The 25,887-nt window shown below is 36.1% G+C and overlaps 1 protein-coding gene across 2 annotated transcripts in view; it reads left to right on the top strand.

Annotated features, from left to right (window-relative positions):
- The window catches only part of LOC123536085 (nuclear pore complex protein Nup160-like), a 55,991-nt gene that overhangs the window by 24,057 nt on the left and 6,047 nt on the right, over positions 1-25,887 (top strand). For both annotated transcript variants that reach the window (XM_053528887.1, XM_053528885.1), the window contains exons 12-33: positions 1,636-1,737; positions 2,460-2,564; positions 3,451-3,516; positions 4,064-4,169; positions 5,065-5,230; positions 5,875-6,017; positions 7,013-7,173; positions 9,360-9,493; positions 10,645-10,736; positions 10,939-11,095; positions 11,761-11,916; positions 12,561-12,693; positions 13,614-13,709; positions 17,832-18,023; positions 18,486-18,591; positions 19,382-19,548; positions 19,937-20,003; positions 20,659-20,766; positions 22,599-22,725; positions 23,304-23,426; positions 24,157-24,298; positions 24,903-25,040. In XM_053528887.1, the coding sequence (XP_053384862.1) occupies positions 1,636-1,737; positions 2,460-2,564; positions 3,451-3,516; positions 4,064-4,169; positions 5,065-5,230; positions 5,875-6,017; positions 7,013-7,173; positions 9,360-9,493; positions 10,645-10,736; positions 10,939-11,095; positions 11,761-11,916; positions 12,561-12,693; positions 13,614-13,709; positions 17,832-18,023; positions 18,486-18,591; positions 19,382-19,548; positions 19,937-20,003; positions 20,659-20,766; positions 22,599-22,725; positions 23,304-23,426; positions 24,157-24,298; positions 24,903-25,040 (2,787 nt within the window). The remainder of the gene's footprint in view (positions 1-1,635; positions 1,738-2,459; positions 2,565-3,450; positions 3,517-4,063; positions 4,170-5,064; positions 5,231-5,874; positions 6,018-7,012; positions 7,174-9,359; positions 9,494-10,644; positions 10,737-10,938; positions 11,096-11,760; positions 11,917-12,560; positions 12,694-13,613; positions 13,710-17,831; positions 18,024-18,485; positions 18,592-19,381; positions 19,549-19,936; positions 20,004-20,658; positions 20,767-22,598; positions 22,726-23,303; positions 23,427-24,156; positions 24,299-24,902; positions 25,041-25,887) is intronic.

Below are 25,887 nucleotides of genomic sequence, written 5' to 3'. Positions count from 1 at the left end.
TCCGAAGTTGGTGATGTGCCTAGCTCAAAAAGTATTTGATATAAATTGATGAAACCTTGCAAGAGTCTTTATCATGATATAAACTTAAGCACCTCCTATTTTTCGTCTGGCTCCGCCCTCTATTTTTATAGTTATGGCCCCTGAAATAGTTAAAAATGCACATTTTCACCTTGTGACACGCCTAACTCAAGAAGTATTTAATATAAATGAATTAAACCTTGCATGAATCTTTATCATGATACGAAATAGCGCACCTCCTATTTTTCATCTGAGTCCACCCCCTTTTTCCAGAGTTAAGGCCCCTGAAATAGTTAAAAATGCACATTTTCACCTTGTGACGCGTCTAAGTCAAAAAGTATTTCATATAAATGGATGAAACCTTGCATGAGTCTTTATCATGATATGAACTTGTGAACCTCTTATTTTTTGTCTGCCTTTGCCCTCTATTTCCAGAGTTACTGCCCCTGAAATAGTTGAAAATGCACATTTTCACCTTGTGACGCACCTAGCTCAAAAGGTATATGATATAAATGGATGAAAACTTGCATGAGTCTTTATGGTGATATAAAATTGCGCACCTTTTTTTTTCTGGCTGGCTCCACCCCCTATTTTTAAAGTTATGGCCCCTGAAAAAAGTCAAAAATGCACGTTTTCACCTAATAATGTGCCTAGCTCAAAAAGTATTTGATGTAAATTCATGAAACCTTGCTTGAGTCTTTATCCTGATGTGACCTTGCACACTTGGCATTCTTCTTGAGAGTTTTAGTGCTTATTTCAGAGTTACGGCCCTTGAAATAGCATGGATTTTTTGTTTGTGATGCTCATAGCTCAAAAAGTATATGGCCAAGAATAATGAATCCTTTCCATAAAATGTTTGTTGAGGCTATATTATCCTCTTAAGACTGCAAACATTTGAATTATTGCCCCTTATTTGTGACAAATGTACCAGTGGGGGCACACCCTGTGTCCTACAGACACATTCTAGTTTAAAGTTCTAATTGTACTGTTGGTATTAAAGTACCGGTGGTTTTGTGTTGTTACACACTTTAGACTTTGACAAGTAGTATAAGCTTCACTCATTGCAGTAGAAAGTCTTAAGAACTTGAACACGCCCAGTAGTTGTGGAAATAGGTGAATTAGGCAGAATTAAAAAAAAAAAGTTTTAGTCTTGGATGTCTCAGATTTTTAATTTAAACTAGGTTAATGCTTATTTCTTAACTTGATTTCAGATATATACTGGATTTTTAAAGGAGATAGTAACTTTTATTACATGCTTTTCAGTGAATTATCGAAATATTAGTGTGAAACATTTTCACTGTGAAAAATATCACATATATATTTCACTGGTAAGAAACTAAAATATTGGTAAATTTAGTTAAAACATGAAATGAAAAGAAATTTTTTTTGTTTTACATGTTAGACCGATATATATTTCATTAGTGAACACCATAATTTACGTTTTCACTTGTGGCTTCCTTCGACAATTGTAAAAATGTGGCATATGGTGTTCACTTGGTGATATATATATTGATCATACACTGAAACAAACAAATATCCTCTATATCTAAAATAACTACTATGCTATATTTTAGTATGAAAACACTAAAGTATTTTAGGTGTATATTCCTGATACAGTTGCAGGTATACAGTCAGGCACTGGACCAGTCTGTTACAGGGGAAATGGCACTGAATGTTAACACATTGAAACAAGATGTCACTATTGCTGTGGAGACAGAGGTGGGTACAGAGAGATTTTTAGTATTTTTGTTAGGTTAAAATGTCTTTGTCTAAAAAAAAGTTATTGTATGATTAGGTAGAAGCTTTTTATATCAAACCTTTGAAAGCAGCCTCAAATACAATTTTAAGTACTGTAAAATCATTTAATTTTGTGGGCACGAAATTTCATGGTTTTGGTCAAAACAGCAATTTCATGGGGATATGAATTTGTGGATTTCAACTTTTGAACATGAAATGAATGGGAATTTTACTTGTTCGCTCAGATTAAATTTTTGTGGATTTTGTGGTTAAGTCAATCCACCAATATTAATGATTTGACAGTAAATAGAACAAGTGCTTGTTGCCAGTTGTGAGAACTTAATGGGTCAGTCCTTTTGCATGATACATGCACAAGTCATGTAACTATTTATTTATATATGTAGGTGCATTATTTGTGGGAAAAAATGCAGCAAGCATCATACATCAACATTGAATATCTAAAAAATCTTCAGCATCTGATAGAATTGTACCTTTTATAACAATTTCTGCTGTCAGTATAGAGATGAAGTATTTCATTTTGATTACAGATCCGTAGTGCAGCGGTTGACTATGAGATGAAGTATTTTATTTTGATTACAGATCCGTAGTGCAGCGGTTGACTATGAGATGAAGTATTTTATTTTGATTACAGATCCGTAGTGCAGCGGTTGACTATGAGATGAAGTATTTTATTTTGATTACAGATCCGTAGTGCAGCGGTTGACTATGAGATGGAAGAGGATGATTATTATCAGCTACAGTTGGAACAGTGGTCCAAATTTTATTCCTGCTGTATACAGTACCATGAGGTTTGTGTTGTGATTAATGACCTACCAGTATGTTAATACAGTTCAACTTGCCTAAGCAGCCACATGTATTAAACCTGCCTTAAGCGTCACCTGTATTATTGTATTAAGCAGTTGCTTGCCATAAATAGCTGATCATCTGACTACCCAAATTCACTATTTGTTCTAATTTTAACTTGTTTTAAGCAGTCACTTGCTTTAAGTAGCCAGCCAGCTGACTACACTAATTCACTTTTTGTTCTAATTTTAACTTATCTTAAGCAGTCACTTGCCATAAATAGCCGATCAACTGACTTCCCAAATTCACTCTTTGTTCTAATTTTGACTTGCCTTAAGCAGTCACTTGCTTTAAGTAGTCATTGAGCTGAATTCCAAAATTCACTCTTTGTTCTACTTTTTACATGTCTTAAGCTGCTTTAGCTGGCTTCTTAATACAAGTTTGACTATACTGCAAAATCATAAATATCCATAGTGACAAACATTCATGAATTCTGTGGTGGTATCAACTCCTGGAAAATGTTGAAATTAACAGATAAAATGGCCATGTTCATGTAATAGTCTATTTTAAAAAAAATTCCAAACTCATGTCTCTGTGTTAATTACTTAAACCTCTTGATTGTATGCCAACAAAATGACATTTACATTTACTTTCTTTAAAGTTTTAGATCACAGAACTTTATTTGTTGCTCACTTATAATATTGGCATTAGTAAGCTTTGTACATTACTTGAAGAAAAACACACATTCTGTTATTATGATAAAATGTCCATTATCCAACATAACAAATTTGCCAAAAGTGAACATGTTTAGATGTATTTCTGTATCAATATAATATAGTATAACATGCTGGTAGTATTATGCAAGAATGTATTTAATCTTATATTTACCAGGTTGGTGGTAAACTGAAAGGATTATTTGCTGACGGTGTTACTGGACTAGTTGGGCTTGTGAGAAAGGTATTTGTTTGTATTATTTCACAATGTATTAGAGCAATTTCAGTAGTCACTGTTTGTGCTTAGTTTATTTCAGAAGTGGGCATCTGTTAAGTACTGGCCTCCATTGCTTCGGGGTGTGGATTACATGCTCCGCAATGCCCTGCTATAGAGTTGAGCCCTTGCCAGGGTGTAGGGTAGGGAGGTTAAAGGTTGTAATTTCTGCTCAGGTGCTTTTCTATTCCTGACATAAATCCAAGAAGGATATGAACTGACATACTAAAAAAAAATACTACAATGAAACACCACTCACTAAAGCACCAGGGCTGACTTGATGATACAGGTGGTCATTTTCTTTATATTTTCTTTGGGTTGCTTGAAGCATTTTGATTGTTTTGCTACTTTGAGCGACCTGTGTTTTACTGTATGAACAAGTTTAAATGCATGTATGAAGCACGTATACATATAGCTTTAGGTTTATATTTTCATGTATCTTTGTATGATTTTTCATCTGCATTGCTAATTTGAAATATAAAGTAAGTTATTAATATCAGTATATTGCTGACTTCAGGGATGTGTAACGTACCTACGACCGTGTGATCAGGTGGAAGAGCTGTACTGTTCTAGTGAAGACGCAGAATCCTCGGAACTTCTGGCTGAAATCGGCAAAACTGATGGTATTCTGCATTTACACTGTATTAAGTTATTGGAAGCCTCTGTGGGAGAGTTGTTTTGGACGCTGGCTATGAATCGCTAGATGGTCAATGTTGTGGGTTAGAGGCCTGCTTTAGTCATAATCTGAAGAAGCCATCCAGCAGACTTGCAGATGGTTGGTGGTTCTACCTGGCTGTGCATGAAATCATGTGTAGAGAGACATATATGGGTTTTGTTCCACCAGTAAAGCTGGAAGGTCTTCTTATAGCATGAATTGTATCTGTTTGACTGGAAAAAAAAAACAACAAATTTACTATGTTACTGACTTTTTGGGGGCTGTGAGCCTTTCAAGGTTAATTTTTAAAGTGCTTAAAGTTGGTAATGAAAGAAATAAAGGGTTGCAGCAACTGATGTCTTATAAAGATAGGTAACATTCACATTTTGTTTAAGAAACATACACTCTGGAAATAAGTGAAACTTACCAAAACTCTGAACACCAAGTCAAAATTTTAAGCAGTATTACTGCGAAATCATTGAGTCAGAGGGAACTAATTTCCTTTGATTTCGATCTTGCATTAAATTAAATCCGCAGAATTAAATCCCAGTGAACACCTATAATTCTCATAATATCTTGTAAAGTTGAAATCCATGAATTTATATCTGTACAAAACCACGAAAATTTATGCCCAAGAAATGAAGTGACTTGGAAGTGTAAAAAAAACCGTTTTTCTAATCTATATTTTTTTGAACTCACTAGACTTTAGATACTAAGTCTCATTAAATCATGAATTTATGATAGTTTTGAAAGGTGAAGTTTCTTTAACTGAAGGGAAAAATTGCGAATTTTGTATGTTTGAATGAATTGTTTAATAGCATTTTGATCTTGACTTAAAAGTTATATGAAATCTATTATTACAGACAACCAGACAAAGAGGGATTTAAGCCTTCTGTTTGAAACCATACGCTCAATAAGTCTAGAGATTTCTGAAGATCTTGGGATGCAGTTTGAACAGGAACTATCGACCAATCAGAATCTTGAAATGGTTGCTGGGCAACTAGTTGATCATGTGATCTTAAATCATGAGTAAGTATTTGTATGTTTGTGTGAAGTTAAAAGAGAAAAGTAGTTTATCATGAAATTACAATACTACTGTTTTGTAAAGGGCATTTAAAAATATAGGTTTTTCATTTTTTTGTTTGTTGTTGCTAACAGATTGTTAAGGCAAGTTGGTGTATCCTTAATGCAAAAGGGCTTTTGATTCATTTGGATGTATTTAAGACTTTAAAAATACAAGAATGTTGTTCACTGTAGCTTAGAATACATAATTATATTACCTTAAGGCACTTTTCCCTTGCCAAAATAAAAATAGGGGCCTCTGTGGCCGAGTAGTTAAGATCGCTGACTTCAAATCACTTGTCCTTCATCGATGTGGGTTTGAGCCTCACTTGGGGCATTGAATTCTTCATGTGAGTAAGCCGTCCAGCTGGCTTTCGGAAGGTCGGTGGTTCTACCCAGGTGCCCACTCGTGATGAAATAATGCACGGAGGGGCACCTGGGGTCTTCCTCCGCCATCAAAGCTGGAAAGTCGCCATATGACCTATAATTTTGTCGATGCAATGTTAAACCCAACAAAATAAATAAATTGCCAAAAAGAAATACACTGTAATGACATTGTGATAAAGGAAGCATAGTCAATGGAGTGATAAATGTATGATTTGATGTTGTAGTTTGGAGAGTGCTTTAGCAGAAGGTGCATCAGTTCCAAATAATTTGAGACTGATCCATGATTTCACAGCTGCTGTAAACATGATATTGAAATTCTTGGATCTCACACCAAGTATGGAAGATGAGCAGGAAATGGAGGGAATAGGTAAGATCTTTTCAGTATCAGTTTGATTTTGTTGGGTTTAAAGGGGCATGATTTCAAATGTATATGACAGTTCCAGAAGTTTTCAGACAGCAGTTCCTATTAACTATTGTAGGCCAGTAGTGTTTAAGTTTATTCTTTCTGACTATGATATTAAGTATGGCTTAATGCCTTCTATAATATCATTAAATCTTACTATAGATGTCTTTTCTGTACATACTGTAAACATTTCTTGAATGTATTTATAAATAAATACTGCCTGGTACTTAAGAAATCAATTTGTTTTTGCTTTTTGTTCAAAATTGCTTACAAATGGACGTACACAAATGAACTTCCTAGATTGCAAAAGCTGAAATTTGTGTGCCCATTTAAGGTTGCTCCAATATAGTATCACCATTCATCTCTAGCAGCATGGTTTCAAACAGTGGGTTAAGCCAACATTAGCAAAAGGCACTTGTTCAAAGGCTGTGACTTTTAACCATCAACAATTGAAACAACCTTTCAGCCTATAACTGTGTGTGATAGTGTTTTTATGTTTTGATAATAAAAGAAAAAAAATGGACAATATCTTTTTTGTTATTGATTGAGCTATTACAAGAATGTTATCATTTGTGTATTTTATGCACAATTAAGCTGTTCACAAGAATAGAATTCTTCTTCCACTCTTCAGCATTGTCGTGTATTTTATTACCAATATACTGTTACTTTCTTATTTTTCTGAAATAAGATTTGTATTGTCTTCTTTACTTTAACCTTAAGACTGCTGGTGGCAAGTGATTTTGCCTTTGCGCCATCATGGTTTGCACTGTTAGCTGTTCGGTCAGTAAATTGTCAGTGAACACCCCTTTAAATAATAATTGGTACTGTCCAAACTGAATGATGGGCCAGTCTGTTTTAGAAATTTAGCAGGACAATACAAAGAGCCAAAGTCTTTCAAAAATTCTACAGAATGAGAATGTTTTGCAATCCTCATGTTTGATCTGTTTGGTATATTTCAGATGTGAATATGGCACGGCACATGAACTTGAATAAGTTATTTACAAGCAAGGTTGGATGTGACATTCTGACACTCTGTGTGGAGCAGTTCTCCATGACAAGATTTCAGCTGTTACGAGATCTCTACCTCCTTCAACTGGCAGCTTTGAGACTTGGAAATCAGGTAAATGGATTACTTGCATATTATAGGCTGCCTGATGTTCTAGTGTCCATTAAGAGGTAAGGGGTTCAAATCCTGGTCCAGGCATTGGAAATTTCTTAGATGAGAGTGCCTCCCACCTAACTTAGAGACCAGTACTGGTTTGTTCTAGGAAATGCGGCTATACACGGGGCATGTTAACGAACCAGACTGTCTATTGGCAAAGAGCTAGGCTAAGTTAGCCAGACAGGCCTGTATCTAAAGGATTTCTCTCTTCAAGTAAAAGACATTGTGCAGTTTAGTTTTTGGTCATTTGTTAATACATTTAAATGGTGATTTCAAGAAAGGTTTTATTGCTTTATATCTTTAGAGAATAAGAAGTGATAAAAGAGGATTCTTTACTGTAAGAGTCTGTACAAGTTGGTAGTAGTTTTACTTAGGAAAATGAGAGCTCTGGCTTCCATTATGCCTTGTTTCTTACTGTTTTAACCACATAGTCATAAATTCCTTTTGAAATTGACTATTTCAGTATTTTAGATTAGGACCTTTGGCATCACACTTCCTTTTGAGATTTTGCATGATTTTGCATAACTTTTTTGTGATCTTGTTGTCAGAAGTCTTATTAGTATTCTAAAGTGTTTGTGCCTGTGATTGTCAGCGATTGGAAGATCATGCTGCATGCTGTAAAAGCACATATTTTTGATGGGTCAAAATTTCGCGAATTTGACATTTTGAGTACTGTGAAATCATTTAATTTCGTCAGCACGAAATTTCGTGGTTTTGACCAAAACAGCTGTTTCGTGGGGACGTAAATTCGTGGATTTTCAATTTTTGAAAGAAAAAAAAAAAAATAATAATAAAAAAATCATTATTTCCACAGGAATGAATCTACTAGTACTTCTGTCCTTACATGTGAAACCTACACGTGTCAAACAGCGCTACCATGGTTAACGAATTTGCAATCAATGCCGCGGGAGATTAGCGAGTGATCATGTGCCAATTAACGACTGCATTATCTATAATTATACGACCCCTAATTTGCAAAACTTTTTAAAACTGTGAAATATTCAATGAGAAAAGTCGGCGCCAATTAAAAACTGTCTAAACTGTAGCATCTTGCACAATTAGCATTCAGTATCGAAACAAATATAAAGTTGATCACTTGATCGTGTTTAAAACAAGAACTACTTATTGTACTGCAAATTAAAACACACTATTATACATTTAAATAGTGCTAGTATAACCATAATAATTCTTACATAGACTATTATAAACTGGTGCGACTTTTTTTTCAAAATGAATGCGTGTCTGCATCTAAAATTACAAGCTGCTGAACTTGTGCATGTGTTATTTCCTGCCGAGAAACGTGTAATGTGAATTAGGTATGAATGCATCGGATACGAATCTTACAATTAATTTGTAATATTTAATAGTTCCAAAGTCGTAGTATTTTACTACATGTCAGTAAAATAAAGGCTAGTGTATAAACATTGCATAGCGGGGCCGAAAAAATCGTATAACAGCCGTATTATAGTGCAGGTGGCACGTGATGCTACGTCAAACTTCTATACTTAGTATCTACTTCCACTTTGACAAACTTGTCATAAACAAACCATGGGTACATTTCTAAATGAAATAGTCGGTTTTGTTCCCACGCATACTTTAATACTTTTTATTGTTGATGGAGTCTCCATAAACTACACGAAAGCTGCAGGTTAGTACTGCCGCATGCATACAACTACGGATCAGATCGAACGGCTATGGTGTCTTTTTTGGCGACTTTGCGTACAATTAAAAATTATCGTGGGCATAATTTGTTCGTTGGGACTTAAATTCGTGGTTGAGCTCAACCACGAAATCCACGAAAATTAATCCCCCACGAATAATAATGATTTCACAGTATGTTGGCGAGGTTTATTTGCAAAATTGTAAAAATGTTGTCATACTTTAATTTCAGTTATACTAATTGTGAATATTTACGCAAGGATTAATTTTCGCAACATGTAGGGCCTCACGGATAAGCAAAAATTAAACTCTCGCAAAAATTTCTGCTTTAACCTATAAGTAAAAATAAAGTGGTATTAAATATCCAATAAGCGGTGCACCAAGACAGTCAGAACATTTACCAGAATAAACTTTTTATTTCCTGTTAACACTATCCTGCTTGAAGGTGAGCAGAATTTTCTGTAAGATATATGTTTGTGTTAAAGGTTGGTTTAGATAATAGATCTGTTGGAGCAATACAGAATGACCTACTGCCGTACACTGCAAACTTGTTGCGATCTTACCTTGTGGTAAAATGGGCATCGCAGACCCTAGCTGTATCAACTCAGGCAAATTCTTTGTAAGTAGTTAATTCTGTTCAAAATTTACAAGACAAATGGGAGACTTTGGTCAGTTATCTCCCTTTCATACTCTAAGTAAGTCCTTTCATTTGGATTACTCTGTTGTTATTGCTGTGATATTTGTAACAATCTGGTATAAATGAAGCTATGATATTGATCATCATGTCTATTGATTTAATAATGCCTTTAGCTACATATTCTATAAACACACATCTTATCACATATGTATCTTAATTTTGACATTTCAGACATTTAATTTAATAAATATATGCAAGGTATCTCACAACTTAGAACTAACATCTCACAGACAAAACAGCGATAAAGTCAGAGAATTCCAAATGATGGGACCAACTTACAATTTTATTATCTTGGACATAATCCAATAAGGGAGACAATTTGACTAAAGTCCCTCATTGTAAATGTACAGAAAATTTCGAGTACAATCTTTTACCATTTTGGGAAATGGGAATCTATCACAAAAATGCTTGCAAGTTATTGAATTCAGTTAACATATACAATAGAGATCACAAGCTGATTTCACTAGGAAAAAAAACTGTAAGATATTTAAATGCAGTAGGGAAAGTCTGTAGCCATTAATGCTTGTATTAACCCAAATTTCATGGTATATCAGTTTAAAAAAAGAGGAAAGTGGTGGTTATTATGTAAATATAGAATTATGTTGAGGTCAACAAAACTGTATATTTACCAATACATAAGCCTATAAATTGGTATATTATATGCCCATGCAGTTTTGTCCCTTTGAACATCATTATACCCCTTTTTGCATGGTGAAAATTAGAGTAGGTAGTCAGTATCAACGTATTGGGTCATTACTATGAAAGCATTTAATTTTCTGGTGAAGTTAATGTTGTGTAAAATGCTTTCAATCAATCAGATGAATGTGTTTCAGCTATCACATTATACATTTGATAAAGAATTTGTTGTAGAGTTTGCGAACTGTTAACTATTATAACATTTTTGTGGTTTATATATATAGAACCATAGTAACGTCACGTTACATTGTATATAAACTGATGAACCGATAGGCGAAACTAGTTTGTAGTTTTATAATTAAATATTGTTGGAAAGGCATGTGAAGTCATTTTATTTATTTGATATATATATATATATATCTCAAAACAAATTTCAGGGAATCAAACATTAGGCAGCTTTCATCATTAGACATCTCAGAGTCAATGCTCAGTGGACAGAATGTGGGACCAGTTCTTATACAGAAGATCGGTGTGTGCTTTCGTATTAATCTATTGTTAATAGAATCAAAACTGTGATAAAATTGTATAAGTAACTTTGAAAAAATTGTTTTGTGTATGCTGAGTAGTTCAGAACGAAATGTTTATGCTGGCATAAATCCTTTTTTTATGATTTTTAGATTAAAGAAGAATGATAGGTTTAATTATTAACTGCATGTTGTTTTCTATCTTAGATCACTGTGGCGCCAGTCTGATGGAGCTGTTTATTCAGGGACCTGGCGGGGAAAAGATAAGAACAGATCTATCGGTGACAACATTTCTCGACGATGATCCGGGTGCTACATGGTCCTCGGGACTACTGAAAATTGTCAAGTCTCTAGCGTCATTAATGTATCCTTTAGATTACTGTATAAAATTCATATCAAGAAGTTCTGTATTCAAGAAGGATTAACTTTTAATCTTATTTTCGTGAAAGACCAAAGAATTGTTATATGCTTATGCACACACGTTTAGTTCATGTTTGAGTTGTGGTATGAAATTTTCTTTTAAGATAACCTGAAATGCTATGGAATCATTTAAATTTGCTGTCATAAAATGTTGTGGTTTTTGGGAAAAATGCTTGTTTCTTGGAGCAATGGCTATTTAGATTTCGAATTATATAGAAACAAATATATATACAAATGTTAGATACCTGTTTGTGGGCATTTAATTTTGCAGATCACAGTGGCCTTGAGAGAGTAGGTCACTAAGGTATGCTTTATGCTACAGTCCGAAACCTTTATAGGATGATTGTCTGTGGTCAGTAAATGGTTTGGTGGTCAGTAGGTCAAAAATCATGGTCATAGTGATCTCAAGAATGAAAAAAGGGGGTTTGGATAGGTGGGCATGACCTGTTTTACAAATTGCTCGTTCTTAACTCTGTATTAGCTGGCCACTGAGTGAACAGTTTGTGTTTCAAAAATCATGGTCATAGTGATCTCAAGAATGAAAAAAGGGGGTTTGGATAGGTGGGCATGACCTGTTTTACAAATTGCTCGTTCTTAACTCTGTACTAGCTGGCCACTGAGTGAACAGTTTGTGTTTCCGGAATTTTTGGCAAGCCACTGTCAATATCTACCTCTACAGGACTACAATAACTTGCTGCAACATTGGTGTGAGTTTAACCCAGCCTCAAGGTGCTTCATGCAGGGACTTTGTTATCTACACTTTGAGTAAGTACTTTTTAAATGAAGTCCATTTTTAGTGGAGGAGTGGGGTGGGGGATTTGAGGGAGTTGTGAAGGGGGGCACTTAATATGCAGTTAACAATCTGCCTTTGTGGACAAAATTATTATGGTTCACTCGCATTAAGGGGCCTTGAAAATAAGGCCAGTGTTTCTAAATAGAGGGGCATTAGGCTGTTAAATGGCTTTTTACTGTCCAAAAAGGCTACTTCAGAGTAGAAGGCCATGTCAAGAATTTCATATGACGTGGACTGAAACATATAGGGCCATTTCTGCAATATATTCCGTTATCTCCATTGAGCACTTTAGAATTATTTAAAGCAATAGATGTGGTCATGGCCTCTTGTACAGATTTGGTCCTTTGTTCATTTTAGGGCTACTGATATGGTCCCTAAGGTTGTCCTTCCCACAAAATTTGCGTCATGCATTAGATATAGACATCAAACATTGTAGGATTTTTTGTTCATTTGAAAGTTTAGTCTTGCAATGCCAACAAGCAGTTCATGCTTTAGCAGTGGCATCACATTTTCTTTCAAGATATCTGAGATCCTTCTTGTAAAAAGGGAGATGAGAGCACAGATACACCAGAATTCAAATGAAAAAAGAACATAACATAATTTATAACGATTTCAGTGAGCCAGTTAAAGCAGCCCATTGTTTCAATACAGCTAGGGAGGGCGTGGCAAACGAAAGTTTTCTACGAGATAGACTGTTACAATCTCAGGAAACACAAGTGAGAAAACTGGAGGTCTTGTTTTACCTCAAGGTAAGTTTTATCACAAGGGTAAGGCTTTCACAGTATTTGAATTGGTTGCAAGTTTCATTCCTTGCAAAAATCTGCTTTCGCTTTTAGAGAAAATAATTATAGCCCTTTGTTGATTAAGCTGCCCAGTCCTCATTTCTGTGTGTCTGTGAAGCTGGCCAGTCCTCATTTCTGTTTGTCTGTGAAGCTGGCCAGTCCTCATTTCTGTGTCTTTGAAGCTGGCCAGTCCTCATTTCTGTGTGTGTGAAGCTGGCCAGTCCTCATTTCTGTGTGTTTTTGAAGCTGGCCAGTCCTCATTTTTGTGTGTCTGTAAAGCTGTCTGGTCCTCATTTCTGTTTGTCTGTGAAGTTGACCATTCCTCATTTCTGTGTGTCTGTGAAGCTGGTCAGTCCTCATTTCTGTGTGTCTGTGAAGCTGGCTGGTCCTCATTTCTGTGTGTCTGAAGCTGGTCAGTCCTCATTTCTGTGTGTCTTTGAAGCTGGTCAGACCTCATTTCTGTGTGTCTGTGAAGCTGGCCAGTCCTCATTTCTGTGTGTCTGTGAAGCTGGCCAGTCCTCATTTCTGTGTGTCTGTGAAGCTGGCCAGTCCTCATTTCTGTGTGTCTGTGAAGCTGGCCAGTCCTCATTTCTGTGTGTCTGTGAAGCCCAAAGGAACACTTGTGCCCCACTAGGCATTATTGTAGATATTGATGGGCATCCCAGTAGAACCAGTTCCATGCAAGCCAGCTGAATGGCTTCATCTGCTGTGGTAAAATATTTTCTCTTTGAAACAAGTTTCTACTTAATACTTAATGCTCATTTAGACTCTGACAGTAATTGTTAAATATGTGGAATATTTATGGTTTGTGTTAATCAGTTCTAAACAAGTGCATTTAATATTATGCATGGTGTAAATTTCACAAGGGTTTCTTTATTTGTATGCAGGTCATTCGTCAATTTGAAGAGTTTTCTGCCCCTGATGTGGTGATCTCCCTTGCAAGGACAGCAATAGCAGTAGCTGATGAAGATGACCAGAACTTAGTATGTTTGCAACTTTTTTTAGCTCACCTGTCACAAAGTGACAAGGTGAGCTTTTGTGATCGCGCAGCGTCCGTCGTCCGTCCGTGCATGCGTCAGTGCGTAAACTTTTGCTTGTGACCACTCTAAAGGTCACATTTTTCATGGGGTCTTTATGAAAATTGGTCAGAATGTTCATCTTGATGATATCTAGGTCAAGTTCGAAACTGGGTCACGTGCGGTCAAAAACTAGGTCAGTAGGTCTAAAAATAGAAAAACCTTGTGACCTCTCTAGAGGCCATATTTTTCACAAGATCTTCATGAAAATTAGTCAGAATGTTCACCTTGATGATATCTAGATCAAGTTCGAAACTGGGTCACGTGCCTTCAAAAACTAGGTCAGTAGGTCAAATAATAGAAAAACCTTATGACCTCTCTAAAGGCCATATTTTTCATGGGATCTGTATGAAAATTGGTCTGATTGTTCATCTTGATGATATCTAGATCAAGTTCAAAACTGGGTCACGTTCGATCAAAAACTAGGTCAGTAGGTCTAAAAATAGAAAAACCTTGTGACCTCTCTAGAGGCCATGCTTGTGAATGGATCTTCATAAAAATTGGTCAGATTGTTCATCTTGATGATATCTTGGTCAAATTCGAAAGTGGGTCACGTGCCTTCAAAAAGTAGGTGAGTAGGTCAAATAATGAAAATACCTTGTGACCTCTCTAGAGGCCATATTTTTCATGGGATCTGTATGAAAGTTGGTCTGAATGTTTATCTTGATGATATATAGGTCAGGTTTGAAACTGGGTCAGCTGCGGTCAAAAACTAGGTCAGTAGGTCTTAAAATAGAAAAACCTTGTGACCTCTCTAGAGGCCATACCCTTGAATGGATCTTCATGAAAATTGGTCAGAATGTTCACCTTGATGACATCTAGGTCAAGTTTGAAACAGGGTCACGTTCCATCAAAAACTAGGTCAGTAGGTCAAATAATAAAAAAACCTTGTGACCTCTCTAGAGGCCATACTTTTCATGGGATCTGTATGAAAATTGGTCTGAATGTTCATCTTGATGATATCTAGGTGAAGTTTGAAACTGGGTCAGCTGCGGTCAAAAACTAGGTCAGTAGGTCTAAAATTAGAAAAATCTTTTGACCTCATTAGAGGCCATATTTTTCAATAGATCTTCATGAAAATTGGTCTGATTGTTCATCTTGATGATATCTAGGTCAGTTTCGAAACTGGGTCACGTGCGGTCAAAAACTAGGCCAGTAGGTATAAAAATAGAAAAACCTTGTGACCTCTCTAGAGGCCATATTTTTCATGAGATCTTCATGAAAATTAGTGAGAATGTTCATCTTGATGATATCTAGGTCAAGTTCAAAACAGGGTCACGTACCTTCGAAAACTAGGTCAATAGGTCAAATAATAGAAAAACCTTGTGACCTCTCTAGAGGCCATATTTTTCAATGGATCTTCATGAAAATTGGTCAGAATTTTTATCTTGATGATATCTAGGTCAAGTTCAAAACTGGGTCACATGAGCTCAAAAACTAGGTCACTATGTCAAATAATAGAAAAAACAGCGTCATACTCAAAACTGGGTCATGTGGGAACAGGTGAGCGATTCAGGACCATCATGGTCCTCTTGTTTGATGGAATAAATTCTGCATCACGGTTATTTTTAGCCCACCATCATCAGATGGTGGGCTATTCAAATCACTCTGCGTCCGTGGTCCGTCGTCCTTCCGTCCGTCCGTCCGTCTGTCCGTCCGTCATTCCGTCCTTCCTTCCGTTAACAATTTCTCGTTATCGCATCTCCTCAGAAACTACCAGGGGGATTTTGACCAAACTTTGTCAGAATGATGTTTTGGTACCCTAGTTGTGTCCCCCTGAAAATCAGACAGGTTCAACAATTTTTGAGTGAGTTATGGCCCTTTGTTTATTTCTATAATTTACATAGATTTATATAGGGAAAAACTTTGAAAATCTTCTTGTCCAAAACCACAGAGCCTAGGGCTTTGATATTTGGTATAAAGCATCATCTAGTGGTCCTCTAACAAGATGATTCAAATTATTTCCCTGGGGTCTAATATGGCCCCGCCCCGAGGGGTCACATGGTTTATATAGACATATATAGGGAAAAACTTTGAAAAACCTCTTGTCCAAAACCACAGGGCCTAGTGCTTTGATATTTTGTATGTGACATCATCTAGTGGTCTTCTACTAAGATTTTTCAAATTATCCCCCTAGGGTCAAATATGACCCCGCCCCGGGGGTCACATGGTTTACATATAGACTTATATAGGGAAAAACTTTGAAAATCTTCTTGTCCAAACCACAAAGCCTATGGCTTTGATATTTGTAATGTAGCATCATCTAGTGGTTCTCTACCAAGTTTGTTAAAATTATCCCCCTAAGGTCAAATATGGCCCCGCCCTGGGGGTCACATGGTTCATATAGACTTATATAGGGAAAAGCTTTTAAAAACTTCTTGTCAATAACCTACAACATTCAAATTTGGACCACATGTATGGTTTTGAGTGGCAAGATGAACCTTGACATGAGTTGACCTAGATTTTGACCTAGTGACCTACTTTCACATTTCTGTAGCTACAACCTTCAAATTTGGACCACATGCATAGTTTTGTGCACTGAAAAAAACTTTGACCTTGATATTGACCTAGTGACCTACTTTCATATTTTTGAAGGTACAGGCTTCAAATTTGGACCACATGCATAGTTTCGTGTTCCGAAATGAAATTTGACCTTGATTTTGACCCAGTGACCTACTTTCACATTTCTCAAGCTACAGCCTTCAAATTTGGACCACATGCATGGTTTTATGTACCGAAACAAACTTTGACCTTTACATTGGCCTAGTGACCTACTTTCACATTTTTGAAGGTACAGGCTTCAGATTTGGACCACCTGCATAGTTCTGTATTCTGAAATAAAATTTGACCTTGATTTTGACCTAGTGACCTACTTTTACATTTCTCAAGCTACAGCCTTCAAATTTGGACCACATGCATGGTTTTGTGTACCGATACAAAGTTTGACCTTTACATTGACCTAGTGACCTACTTTCACATTTTTGGAGGTACAGGCTTCAAATTTGGACCACATGCATAGTTTTGTATTCCGAAATAAAATTTGACCTTGATTTTGACCTAGTGACCTACTTTCACATTTCCCAAGCTACAGCCTTGAAATTTGGACCACTTGCATAGTTTTGTATACCGAAATGAACTTTGACCTTAAGATTGACCAAGTGACCTACTTTCACATTTCTGTAGCTACAGGCTTCAAATTTGGACCACTTGCATAGTTTTGTGTACCGAAAAAAACTTTGACCTTAAGATTGACCTAGTGACTTAGTTCCAGATTTCTCAGACTACAGCCTTCAAACTTGATGCACATGCATAGTTTTATGTACAAAGAACTTTGTCCTTAAGATTGATCTAGTGACCTACTTTCACATTTCTCAAGCTACAGCTTTTGAATTTGGACCACATGCACAGTTTTGTGTACGGAAATGAAATTTGACCTTGAGCTAGTCAATAAGTCTTGAAATTTGGAACACTCAAAAATGGCACATTGGTGGGTGCCAAGATCACTCTGTGATCTCTTGTTAGAAGTTAATAGCTATATAATCTAGGTGTGGTTTAATTTTTTGCTAATATTTGTGAATCATACAGGGGATTATGCCACTTGTGAATTCAAAATATTTGAGAATATTAAAGTACAAAAGTAACATTATGTCCTTAAACACCAAGACTTCTTGTTTCATTAATTCTTAACCCTTATCATGCTGGACATGACTGATTCTGCCTTTGCGACTGTGGTAGATCATGATCAGCCTGCACATTGTGATGTCTGATCATGATCTAAACTGTTCGCCATTGAGTCAGTATTTTTTTGGTATGCACCCCTTTTAACAGTTAATGGTACTGTCCAATTCGCAAGATTGACAAGTTCATTATAGAAGTTTAGCAGGGTAAAATAAAAACAGAAGCAGATTAAAGAGTGTGGCTATGAGGGTTTTTTTATGTAAAAAATAGAAACACATATTCATGAAATTTGCTTAAAGTGTTCAACATTTCAAAAGCCAATTATTGAATTTAAATTTTTTGTTATTTTAGCCTACCTTGTGGTCAAAGGTGTTCAAATACCAGCTAGAACTTGGCCACAACACTGAAGCATACAATTCAATGATAGAGAATCCAGACCCGAGTAGACGCAAGGACTGTCTACGTCAGTTGTTGATCAGCCTCTGTGACCGCGGAGATCTTCAGTCACTTGTAGATTTCCCATACACAGACCTTGAAGAAGAGGTATGTTTTGAAACTTTGAAATCATTATATTTTGTTGCCTCGGTGCAAAATTTTTTTGACACGTCTGCATTTTGTGGATTTTAAAGATGAATGAATTGGAATATTGTTTCTTGGTATTTGATATAATAAATTGACACAACCACAAAATCCAGGACATTGTGTCCTCTATTACTATCAGTGATTTAACAGTATTCTACTACTGTCATTGTAAAAAAAATAAAGTGGTCTCTATCGAAAAATAGAATATTTATTGTTATAATGTTTAGATATATTGAGATATATTTTCAGAACCTTAAACTTTTGAGTATTGGAAGTAAATCTTTAATGAAAAAAAAAAATATTTGCAGTTGTCATTCTAAAACTTTGTGTTTGTTTTATGAATCCATTTTCCTATGAATACATCAGTAATGAACTAACTATGCGATGAAAGTATTTGTATGTTTTCCTTCCTGTATAATATAGGTAGAAAACATTCTGGAGAGCCGTGCCCGTTGTATGGATCTCACTACACATAACTACTATGATCTGCTCTACGCCTTTCATATCTTCAGGAACAACTACAGAAAAGGTAAAATTTGACTTTTTTTCAAATTATATATTCTATACAAAAAAAATTATTGTAGATGGTATACAACATTCACAGTATTAAAATATTGTCAACATACCAGTACAAAGGTACGCCTTGACTCTTTACTGAGAGGTTCTTATCCTGCTAAGGGCATCCCTGATTAGTGGTTAAGATCGCTGAATTTGAAACACTTGCATGCAGTCTGATCATGATCTGCACTGTTTGCCATTTCAGTCAGTATCTTTTTGGTAAGCACCCCTTTTAAAAGTTAATGGTACTGTCCAAATTGAAAGATGGAAAATTTCATTGTAGAAATTTAGCAGGGTAAGAGTTAACAGTGACTTTCATACTGCTGATGACTTTGTCCAGTAAATGATAGCCACAAAGTCAAATGTAGCAGATTGTCCTTGTATGTAGATACCAATGTCTACTCTAGTTTGTTACTTCTTACTTTCCATGAAATTCTTGATACTATACAAGATGATAAAAAACACCTTCGCCTTCAGTTTGAACAATTGCTGATTTTAGTCAATGCATTATTATATGAAACTGCAACTGAAATTTGTACTTTTAAATAATTACATTTCAGTCTGTAAAAGAAACTATACACAGTAGCCTTTGAACTGCTAAAGTCTGTCCCGTACAATAAAGGAAATCCAGGAAATGTTTGGTAAAAATGTCATTTTATGAAGCCACCTTATAGTGTATTTGATTTAGATAATTCAATTTCATTCACCAGTTAAACATACAGAACTATCTCATTTATTAATGACTTAATTTTCTTTCACAGCTGGAAGTGTGATGTATGAGCATGGTATGAGACTGGGGCGTGAGGTACCGGGAAAATCTGGGCTCCAGAGGCAGGCGCAGTGCTACCTTGCTGCCCTAAATGCACTAAGACTTGTTGGACCACAGTACTCTTGGATTATCAAACCTATGCTGGCAACTAGACCAAATGTGAGTGTTAAATTAGTAACTTATATGTTCTGACATTGACACTGGAAAAAAAGTCCAAGGCTAGTCAAATTGGCTACTATGGATCAACCTATGGTTTGTCTTAAATTTTTAACCAAACAAGATGGCACTTTAAACAAAGTTTTAATTATAATGTAATTTTGTAGTTAGAAGAGCTATTTAATATGTTGAAAGGAAACACTATCCTTTTTAGAACAATATCGCCATACCAATTTTACCATTGTACACCAAGGATGGGTTTTGTATCCCTGTGTTCCATGTGATATTGAGATGCACAACATCTATGTCCAGAAAATTTACAAAATTTTCACTGAAGTGCTAATTTGAAGTATCTGTTTATTTTGAGCATGGTTGTTTGCTTTACTTGCAGCTCGCTGCAGGAGATTATATGAGGTCACCTAAACATGATCTTGAAGGAGAAGAACTGATTAACACAGGTACACCTCTTGTATATAGTGATTGTGTCTTGTATATAGTGATTGTGTCTTGTTTATAGTGACAGTTTTATATATAGTTTGTTTTGCTTTCTTAACATTTCAGTGTGAACACATTCTGAATTTACGGTACCGGTAAAAAAAAAAAAATGGGATAGCTATTAAATTTTCGTGTATTTAATTAATTAACAATGGCAAATTGTGAATATCTCAAAATAATTTGAAGCATCTGTCATCGCAAATTATATGGCTACCTACACAGTTTTAATACCTCTTCATGGCCAAAATGATTAGGTTTGCTTAGATCTAAGCACTTGTCACACACTACAGATATGTAGGTTACATTTATGCTTGGGTCGGCCATCCAGCTGGCTTTTGGAAAGTTGGTGCTTCTACCCAGATGCCGAGATGTGCTTGCGGTAGTCTCTGGACAGACACTATATGTCTTTTTTCTACCATTAAAGAAAGGAAAGATCATATGACCTGAATTATGATGATATGACTTATGACCCCACAAAATGAATAAACACACAGTTTGAAAAAGAAACATATATACAATTTTACAGAATGTATTACAGCATCAGATTCTGAGATCCAAGAATTAAATGACTTAGACTGAGGTGGAATTTAAGTTCGTTGATGCACATATATATTTCAGCATCAAACTTTGAGATCCTGGAATTACACGACATAGAGAAGGAATTCATGTTGGTTGATGCACGTTTACGTCTCCTTGCTAAAGAAAGTGATCCTACACTTTCAGCAGGTAGGAAACAAGGGGTTATGATATTTATGTAACCAGTTGCCAAAACCTAGGATATTGCGTGTAAAGTGATTAGTTTGATGAAGTAGATGTAGTCCTGCGTGCTGTTTTCATAGATATATCAAAACCCCTTTTAGTAGCTGGTGTGAATTTTGACAGTTACAGGGTTTACATAGACCTTGAAAAGTCCTTAATTTGATGGTAGTCCTTGAAAGTGACTAAAACCTTTAAAGAAACTGAAAAAAGAAAATGAAATTTTAAGAAAAATGCTTTAATTTCACCCATAGTTCCTTGAAAAACTTTGTGTCAGCAACTTCCTTTGTGAAAGAATAAATTCAAACAAGAATTTTAAAAAAAGGAAGGTATTTTGAAAAAAGCAATTGCCAGTGAGGTTTTTAGCTCACCAGAGCCAAAGGCTCAGGGTGAGCTATTCTGATCGTTCACCGTCCGGCGTCCATCGTCCGTTGTCCGTCCGTAAACTTTTACTTTAAACGACATCTCCTCATAAACCATTAGGCCAATTTCATCCAAACTTCACAGGAATGTTCCTTGGGTGAAGCTCTACAAAAAATGTTCAAAGAATTGAATTCCATGCAGAACTGGTTGCCATGGCAACCGAAAGGAAAAACTTTAAAAATCTTCTTCTCAAAAAGCAGAAGCCCTAGAGCTTAGATATTTGGTGTGAAGCATTGCCTAGTGGACCTCTACCAATTTTGTTCAAATCATGACCCCGGGATCAAAATTGACCCCGCCCCAGGGGTCACTTGATTTTACATAGGAAAATCTTAAAAAATCTTCTTCTCAGAAACCAGAAGCCCTAGAGCTTAGTTATTTGACATGTAGCGTTGCCTAGTGGACCTCTACTAAAATTGTTGAAATCATGACCCCGGGGTCAAAATTGACCCCGCCCCAGGGGTCACTTGATTTAACATAGATTTCTATAGGAAAATCTTCAAAATTTTTTTAAAAAATAAACCAGAAGGCCTAGAGCTTAGATATTTGACATGTAGCATTGCCTAGTGGACCTCTACAAAATTTGTTCAAATCATGACCCCCGGGGTGAAAAATTGACCCCGCCCCAGGGGTCACTTGATTTTGTATAGGAAATTCTTCAAAAAATTTCTAAAAATAAACCAGAAGGCCTAGATCTTAGATATTTGATATGTAGCATTGCCTAGTAGACTTCTACAAAATTTGTTCAAATCATGACCCTGGGGTCAAATTGACCCCGCCCCATGGGGTTACTTAATTGTACATAGAAAAATCTTCAAATTTTTTTAAAAATAGACCAGAAGGCCTAGAGCTTAGATATTTGATGTGTAGCATTGCCTAGTGGACCTCTACAAAATTTATTCAAATCTTGACCCCCAGGGGTTACTTGATTGTACATAGGGAAATCTTCATAAATTTGCTAAAAATAAACCAGAAGGCCTAGATCTTAGATATGTAACATTGCCTAGTAGACTTTTACAAACTTTGCTCAAATCATGCCCCCGGGGTAAAATTGGCCCCACCCCAGGGATTACTTGATTGTACATTGGAAAATCTTCGAAAAAATGTCCAAAAATCATCAGTTTGACATTAGAAACATGTAGCTCATATTACTCGGGTGAGCGATCCAGGGTCATCATGACCCTCTTGTTAAAAATTTTGCAATTGCCAATGAGGTATCTGAAGTGTTAGCAATTTGCAGTTAGTTTTACATTGTTTCCGGTAAGGGTTTCAAAGTGTTAGCAATTGCCATGAAAGTTTTAAAGTATTGGCAATTGTCTAATTTAGAGATATATGAAATATCAAAGATAGACTCAGCAAAATCAAAGTTCTGTCTTTTTCAGGCAGTACACCAGGGGCAGATGAGATGGTTGGATTGCTGGTCAAAGCAGGGATGTACGACAGGGCTGTAATTGTCTCAAGAGCTTTTGACTTGCCACTCAACCCTGTATTTGAAAGTTTAACCCTCAGGTTAGTCTATATATTACACAAATATCTAGGATGGTCAACGTTTTGAACAGAGAGAAAAACCTACAGTATAGACAATACCTTTTGCTATAACATCCATAAAAGCATAAGGATGAATACCTCATGATACTATAAAAGCAGAGATCCACCTAGGAAAGTTTCGTTCTACGGTACTGTCTCCAGAGTAATATAAGGTAAAGGTCTCTTCATTTGAGTACTCAAGAAAAATCCCCACCTAGTTCAGAGAGAACAACTTCTTTCAAGTCAAGTCTTATTAATTTTCCATGTTAGGTCACAGCATATAATCTGCGTATTCACCGTTAATGGCTTTGCTGATCACATCTTGTCATTCATTTCACATAAATTCTTCCTTCGATGTACGATTGAAACTTGGTATCTCAAATTCCAGGCGATGAAGCATTTTCCTTCTGGATTACTGAAACTGACTTAAAATTATATTTTATGAACATGTTTTTGCGACTGGACTTGAAAATGTTTTCAAGATTGCTGGAATTTTGAGATAAGCAAGTTTGCAATATCGAGTTTCAACTGTATATATATATATATATATTTTATACTAGATGCATCAACTTGACAAAGAACAGCTCCTACTATATGAGAGGGGACAATGATTACACTTCTCAAGCCTGGGAATGGCTGAAGACAAATAATCTCACACTAACTCACATTGCCAAGGAAAACAGGTCAGTTGTACAGAGGAGTATTGCAAGGCTTTGTTAAAATAAATTTTGTATCATCTGTTGTAATTTGACCTGATTATGTTCTATTTGCCGAGCCCGCTGGCGGTGAGCTAGACATTGTTGTCACAATGGCGGTTTGGTGTATGTGTGTGCGTGTGTCTGTGCATGAGTCTGTGTGTCTGGATTTGTTTGTCCGTACCATAACTGTGACATGCATGGAGCAATCCTGTTTATATTTGGCATGAATGTTAACCTCAGTGAGATGAAGCCCCAGGTTCCTATCTTAAAGGTCAAGGTCACAGTTGGAGGTCAAAGGCATTGAGGAATCTTGTTTATAATTTAGCATGAATGTTTAACTTAATGAGACTGAGTGTAATATGCAAACCTCAGGTTCCTATCTCAAAGGTCGAGGTTACAGTTAGGGGTCAAAGGGTGGGCTCAACATGTTGCCCGTGGGCATCTAGTTTTGAATAATCGGATACAGATTTTTCACAGCTCTTGAATTGTGAAGTAAAGTGCTATATGCTGAATGATTTTGCACTGATTGTTTGGGTTGGTTAAGATTTTATTATAACATTATGCCTTACATACATTACAATGAAGAATGGACAATTTAAGGTTAGCTACATATATAATATACTTATTTGTAGAAATGAATATTACACATTGCTAATTATTTTGCAAAATTCGTCGATATTGAAAATCCATCTGTTGTGTGTTCAAATATTTACAGTTCAGCAGACGAGGCATGGCGACTGTTACAGCAGTATTTAGACAGGTATGAGGACCGAACGGCACAGTACCACCGCTGTACGGCAGGAAAGTTACTAGCACATGGCTTCTCTCTACCTGCATGGTTCATCAACTCTTACAAGGTAAGCATATCCAAGGAAGTTAAGGGGATGCTAGAGCTAAAAATAGAAAATCCTTTAAATAACTTCTCCTGAAGTATATGAAGGATCTTCACCAAACTTGGTCTGTGTGCAGTTGTTTCTTGTGGCTGTACTTCCTGAGAAATAAAATAACAGATTACTAATTTCCATTTGGGCATTGATTATATTGGCATACTTTAAACAGAACGATGTGTTGTAACCCAGAAGGAAGTTTCTATCTAAATTTAAAGTTTCACTTTCTGCTTTTACATCAGACATTCTGATATTTCATCACAGCATACATTTTCCAAGGATAACATTAAATAAAATGTATCTGGTTTGACGATATAATTTATATTAATGCTCAAAGCCAGTGGAGGGTCATGATTTTTTGAATGGTTTTATCTTTTACCTGAAGTCTTAATCATATGATTATGTTTTCGGAATTTTATTTTACATAGAATTAGTAAGAGAAAAATTAGAGACTTTCAAAGTGGTTCATTTCTCATAAGATTCGAATAATATTGGTGCTTCGTTATATTGGTACATAAAAATGATGAATCTGTTCATTACCTAGGTTTAAAAATGGAAAACCACTATATTTCAGGGTCTAAATTCAGCAGAGCTGTTACGTTTATATATAGAGTATGATCTACTAGAGGAAGCTGTCAGTCTGTGTGTAGAGTATATAGATGCTGTCGTAGATACCTTCAGTGGTCATGACAGTAAATTGTTTCAAATAAAGGTAGGTACATGTATATATTCATCTTCATAAATAGGAAAAAGAACAATGCTTTCATGCAAGGGTGGTCATTTGTATGACATGCTTTAAAAAGGCAGCAACAACATCTGTTAAGTTAGTAGGTATAGAACAAGAATAGGGATGGTGCACGTTGGAACTCCGGGCAAGATGGACGCTCTCAATTCAATGACAATGTGGCAAAAGATGGTGTATCTTAACTGACTTGCCCTCCACCTCTGATCCATGTGGAGAAGTTGCTTGTTACTTGCAGAGAACAAGATAGTATTGGTACAAGATGCAGGAAAATGAGTTAAGTTAACAGACCTGCATAAAATAACCGGATACTAAGAACAAAGTAGTAATAGTGCAAAATCCAGGCAAATTTGTTTGATTAATAGATCAGTATAGAATAACTGCATGATCTTAATAGACAGTATGGTAACCTATTTAAAAATAACAACACGGAACACCATGATATGAAGAGAGTAATTTTTATTTGTTTTAGGTTGATGCAAACTACTTAAAAAATCTAATTACTGTGAAATCACTTTGTGGCATGAAATTTCATGGCTTTGGCTACAACGGCTATTACTTAGGGATATAGATTCTTGGATTTTGATATACTGAACATATGTCACAGGGTGAGAAAAATGTGCAGTCAGTCCGGGGCTCGAACCCGGGACCCCTCGCTTACAGGGCAAGTGCTCTACCGACTGAGCTAAACGGCTGCCTGTCACATCTTCTCCCCTAACGTGACCAAGTCCATACCGTGACATACACCCCCACAAATTGGAAACTCGTCCTCGAGTTCCGGAGGTATATAATATTGCAAGCGTCGTAAGACTGACCA

This window comes from Mercenaria mercenaria, chromosome 17 (assembly GCF_021730395.1).
Source record: "Mercenaria mercenaria strain notata chromosome 17, MADL_Memer_1, whole genome shotgun sequence".
Taxonomy (NCBI): Eukaryota; Metazoa; Mollusca; class Bivalvia; order Venerida; family Veneridae; genus Mercenaria; species Mercenaria mercenaria.
This window is presented reverse-complemented; position numbering and strand designations above follow the sequence as displayed.